General features: G+C 31.3%; 1 protein-coding gene across 1 annotated transcript; it reads right to left on the bottom strand.

The window, feature by feature from the left end:
- Window positions 1-2,285: 2,285 nt before the first annotated feature.
- LOC145127271 (protein FAR-RED IMPAIRED RESPONSE 1-like) lies at window positions 2,286-5,645 on the bottom strand. Its single transcript, XM_079062495.1, has 7 exons — window positions 5,501-5,645; window positions 5,164-5,235; window positions 5,045-5,089; window positions 4,292-4,976; window positions 3,953-4,211; window positions 2,973-3,158; window positions 2,286-2,879 (listed from the first exon to the last, which is right to left on the bottom strand). The coding sequence occupies exons 1-7, from the start codon at window positions 5,643-5,645 to the stop codon at window positions 2,286-2,288; spliced, it is 1,986 nt and encodes a 661-aa protein (XP_078918621.1).
- Between the last annotated feature and the right edge of the window lie 320 nt (window positions 5,646-5,965).

Genomic DNA, 5,965 nt, shown 5'->3' with positions numbered 1-5,965 from the left:
GCATCAAAAAGAGATTATGGGTAAGTTAAATAATACAATTTAGTGGTTTGATTTTAAAATGTGGTGTTATAAAATTGATCATTTTATAATTGTCGAGCAGGGAAGAGATATGGAACATTGGTAGCGGGCATGTGTTGCATCAAGGATTCGCATATCATTTTAAAAGCAACACGTTTATTCATACGATAATCATTAACTGTTGGTCATCATTACTCAACAGAATGGAGGAACTCAGGGATGTAGGATCGGTTTCTAGAGTTTTCTTTGACACAAATTTTTTGGTAAGTATTTAAATTAAATTTAGTTCCAGTCCAATAATATGTGTTTTATTGATTGGTTTATTAATCTGTACAGGCAGAAGAGATACTGGGTGGATCATTGTAACCTGAAAGAACTCAAAAATTATTGGATTCGATGTTGAAACTCCGCCTTAAAAGTCTACCAAAACAGGAAAAGCTGAAGGATATTGGACTGGTGATTTAATTAAACATTGTTTTTTTATCAATTACAACCCTAACATACAAAACTAGCTTATTGGACTACTATGTGTTTTGTAACAGGTTTTCTTCCCAATAGTTGATAAAAGCAAATGTTATCTGATATGCTTTGATCTAAGGGTTCCAACATACTACATTATAGACCATGTGACCCGAAATGGTTCTGTTGAGGAAATATATGGAATAAAACCCGTTCATGTGGTATGTTGAAGCTTTATTTTTTGAAAGATTTAAAAAACATGAGTTTAGTATTGAATTGTAAAATGATTGTATTGTATCGCAGAAAAAGTTGCTTGGGAACTATTTAAAAACAGAGAATTACCAAAAGTCAACAGCTTTCAACAAGATTAAAGCTCGTGTAATGAAAATGACATGGAAAGTAGAGAAAGAAGGATCAGACTGTGGAGTATATCTTATGAGGCATATGGAGTCATATATGGGGGAAAATGAAGGGCGTTGGGATTGCGGTTTTACAGGAAAAAAACAGAGTGATTTACTTGCATTAAATAATCTACGAATCAAATACATGGCAAAGCTTATGAAATCGGAGTACAACATACATAAAAGTATGTTGGAGAAAGATGCAGAAGCGTATGAGAGGCTCGATCCATTGGAGATATTGGCTATGATGAATGAAGTGAAGGAAATCAGGGAGAAGCAGAAACGTGGAAGGCGTCGATTTTAAGATGGGCATTTTATGATGTTAGGATGGTTGGTGTTGAAAGACTTTTGGTAGTATGTTTGGTTTAAGTATATGTTATTTATTTAGGGAACTTGTTATGTTGTTTTATTTTGGTCTAGTATTGTGTGTTTTGGGGTAACAGTTAATCATGGTAGGATGGTTTATGTTGTAAGACTTTTGGTAACATGGTTTGTTTTGGTCTAAGTATTTTGCTTGGGGAACAATGTTGATGTGTTTTATTATGTTCTAGAATTGTTTGTTTTTGAGAAAAAAATTGAATGTGAATGGTGTTTGTTCTAGTAGTTTTTTTTTTTGGTAATCGTTAGTATTTGATTGATGTTGGAATGTGTATATGGATATGAAAGTTATGAAAATATGCAATGTGTTGAAAGATGGTTTGTAATGTACAGGTAAGTTTTGTTTTTAAAGAATGTAATTATGATATGCATTTGTTGTGGTAGTTTAATACAAGTTACTGTAGACATTAATGGTGTATGTAAATTGTTGTAAGTATATGTACATGATATTCTGATAGAATATATCTGCTTGATTACAAGTGGTAGAATGTATGAAGATTATGATTTTCCATGTTTGTTTCAATGTTATATGTCAGATAGGATACAAAATAATCATGTGTAAGAATTGTTAGAATTGTCTGTACATGATGTTCTGGAAGAATATAAGAACTTATGTTACAATACGTAAAGTGTAACAAAATAAGTTGTTGAAAGATGGTTTGTAATGTACATGTAAGTTTTGTTTTTCAAGAATATTATGTGTACAAGATATTCTGATAGAATATATGTGCTGTTTTACAAGTGGTAGAATGTATGAACATTATGATTTTCCATGTTTGTTTCAATGTTATATTTCAGATAGGATACACATTAATCGTGGTAGAATGTATGAAGATTATGTTGTTACAAGTTAGGATAGTCATTAATGGTAGATAAGAATTGTTACAAATTATGCAAAAGTCTATAACACTATATGACAATTATATTAAAGACTATGAAATTTGTAAGCATTAAAAGAAATAAAGATGAAACAAAAAAGTTTTACTGTAATATAATATTAAAAGAAAAACTACATATAAAGCATATTACTTAGACACGTTTTTTAAGAGGACAATTTCGTTTATCATGGTTAGCCATCTGTTTACATAAAGCACACTTTCGCTTAGGCTTCGAACAAACTTTTTCCAGCATTTCTTTTTTTGATTTTAATCTCTTACCACGACTGACAGTTCCCTTATTACGAATATCGGATGGATTGTCAATGTCGGGAGCATCATTAGTTAATTCTACGCCTATAATCTGGTTGTAGAATGATTCTCTTGATGGCATCTCAGGGGCTGGACAATCATCTACAAATTTTTTCTTCAGCTTATTCAACTCTTCAAGGTATGACTTTAACTTCGATGCATCATGGCTTAAAAATGAAACACAACGATCTACGTTTGAAAAAATTTCAATAGTCGTCATGTCAGAGTTAGAGTCTAGTAAAGAATTAGAAAAACGCCTTTTAAGCAATTTTGTTGGAACAACATCCCGACGCCACCGTCTCATAATGTATTCTTCAGGAATCTGTTCAATACTATAGTACTTAAAAACACAAAATATGTGCCTACACAAAATACCGACATGTTCAAAATGCATGCAAGTACATTTGTATGAACCATCTATTGTTGAGTGTGTAACCTGGAATATGTATGATAAAATATGAGTTTCAGTAATAAAGTATTGTTGTGTGATTAAAAAAAATAATTATGCAGTGTTAAAGTAATAACGTACGATGTATTGGATATCCTCAGTAAGACGATCGTAATGGTATTCCTCAAGTTTGTCATCAACAACAGGACTTGATGGTTGCCTTGTTGTTATGTTCTTTTGCTTCTCCAAAACAATAATAGTGTCAACACCATTATTAGAAGTAACACTCATTTGGAAACAAGTGTTATCAGAATTTGATATCTCTTTCTACACCTGATAAAAAAAATTTACGAGTGTAAACCTTTGAAGCATGTGGTTCAATTGGACTAGATGTGATGAATCTAGGAAGTGTTGTAGCAGTGTTAAAGTCGTTGACAACTTGATTACGCCTTTGTCGTTCCATAACACCCTCAAATGTCATCATAAACATTAAAAGATAAGAACCAGTAAGGGTATTGTTCTGAAACGACCAATTTTGGCCTTCCGACAATGATGTAGTTCTCATAAGACCAGACATCGGTATGTCCTTGAAAAATGCAGGTACCCAACGTCTACGCAACCCATACATCTCTTGCAACCACTTGTTATTTGAAATGTTAAACTCATTTAAACAAGATTTCCATTCCTTTTTAAAATCATGTGGTTCCAGCTTAGAATTCCAAATTATAGAGTGAAAACGCTTTCGAAAGGCTGAGTTTGTGGCTAGTTGCGATGTTATCTGAAATATATATATATATATATATATATATATATATATATATATATATATATATATATATATATATATATATATATATATATATATATATATATATATATGGTAGTATAAAATATATAATTGTGCTGCACAACGAATGAAGGTATGAATGGTGTAAACTATAAATTCTAACAGAATTTCGCTTAAAATTCTAACAGAATGTATCTTAAATTCTAGCAGAAGCCGGTTTTGAAATGTAGTTGTGGCATAGATTTTGTTCTGAAATAGTTAATTTCTGATTGAACAATATGTGCTAAGAAGGTAAACATAGTGAGTTTGTGTTGAATATAAAAAAAATATTCACCTTGTTTGGAAGTTTTTTTGTAATATGCCACATACAAAACCTATGTGCTGACATTGGAAATACTTCATTAACAGCCTTGTTTAAAGTTGGATCTTGATCTGTAAGAACAAGCGTAGGTTGTTTTTTGAATGCTTTCAAAAATGCTCTAAGCAGCCAAGAGTAAGAACTAGCATCTTCTCTACTCAAAAGTCCAGCACCAAAAGTCACACATTTCTTATGATTATCTATCCCAGTGAAAGGTACGAAAACCATATCATATCTGTTTGAAAAGATAAAAGTTGGTAAGCGTTATCGGAATCAAGAAAAATTAAGTGAAAACATTGCAAAATTTAAAAATACTTATTCATACTGAATGTGGCATCCAGAGAAACAACGTCACCAAAAGCATTGTAGTTGTACTTTGCAGTTTCGTCAGCCCAAAAAATCGAATTCAATTTTTTCTCAACAACTTTAAAATCGAAAGAAAAACTTGGGATATTTTTTTTCCTTTCCAGCATCTTCACTACAAGGAATTTTGCATCCCTGGCACCTATGTAAGAATTGAGATTTCTCGTACTGTTCTTGAAATCAGAAACCAACCCACCTCGAATGTCATAACCACCCTGAAGTCCGGAATACAATCTATGTGCTCTTGAGGCACCAATATTTTGCTTTGACAAGTTATGAATAAAGATCTCCTGTGAATAATCAAGTTTCCTCTTTGTACGAGACAAAAACATATTGTCCTTACCAAACAACTTATGATTATGTTGTTCGACAAATTCAGCAACATTATATTTATTAGTACCATGTACTAGAATAAAAACAATTTTTGCTTTGCATTCGCACCTAAATGAGTCTTTCCTTCTCTGAATCTTATTATGTTGAGGGTCCAAAGTATCCACTTTAGCGGTTTTTGGTTTACCTTCCCGATTGCATAGCAAATGTCGTTGTGTGGTAATGTCGGATTCGGTTGTTCTAAATGGTCCAAGCCTGACATCAAAGCCTGCTAATGATGCATAATTGTAATACATTGATAATGTTGCTGTATATGAATCAAAAATTGAATTGATTTTAGGTTTGATGTTGTCTGAAACAACAAGAATCCAATACGATGATCACTAGGAGAATCATAATCATGTGTAACATGAGATTGTTCTGCATAAAAGAAAAATTAAAAAAGTGGCAAAGAATTAATCTAGTTTATTAAACTTTTTTTTTCATATACTAACCTTTCTGAAAATCAATGTTATCATCTTCTATAGTATAATCTGCCTCATTATCATTGAACTCAAATTCGTTTTCTGCATCTTTTAATTAGAGTATGTGTAATGGATACGTAAATATATATAAAAACGAAAAAAATACTTAAAATACATCACCTGGGTTATGATTACTAGAATCACCGAAATGATATTTGGAATTGTCATATATGTGATCTTGAATGTGTTCTAATGGATCCTCATCTTTGCAAGTGCAAGTTACGCCATATCACAAAAAACAATATAAAATTTCAACATTATTATTATACAAATTAACAAATATAAAAAACTTATAAAGTAAATTTACCTAAATTTAGATTGCTACTCTCAGATATTTGAAACTCGACATTATGTAGAGAATCATGATCCCGTAACCCGAAATCTTCATACTCCTTAGGATATTCATGTTGATCATGAATATGATCGTCACCAGCTGATACTGTATCATCCATAAGATAAGTAACAGCACGATTGAACACCAGTTGATTGGGGAAAGCAAAATAAATTCAATATTACAAACTTTGAGCCAATTCAGTATATATTAAAAAACGAGAAACTGTGTAATTGATATGTAACTAAAAATGCGTGATATCTGTATTCATTGTTATCAAATATTTGGTTTTTTAAAATTTTTAGAAAGATTGTAGGGATAATAATCAACACAAAATCGTATTATTCATCATGATATTTTAAATATTTGACATATTCAAATTCCAAATATAATAAATTGCATAGATATAACTTCAACACATCCTGCGTTTTAAATTAGACT

Source organism: Lactuca virosa, chromosome 7 (genome assembly GCF_052849685.1).
Source record: "Lactuca virosa cultivar CGN04683 chromosome 7, Lactuca_virosa_CGN04683_v6, whole genome shotgun sequence".
NCBI lineage: Eukaryota > Viridiplantae > Streptophyta > Magnoliopsida > Asterales > Asteraceae > Lactuca > Lactuca virosa.
The sequence above is the reverse complement of the archived record's forward strand: the minus strand, read 5'-3'. Positions and strand labels throughout refer to the sequence as shown.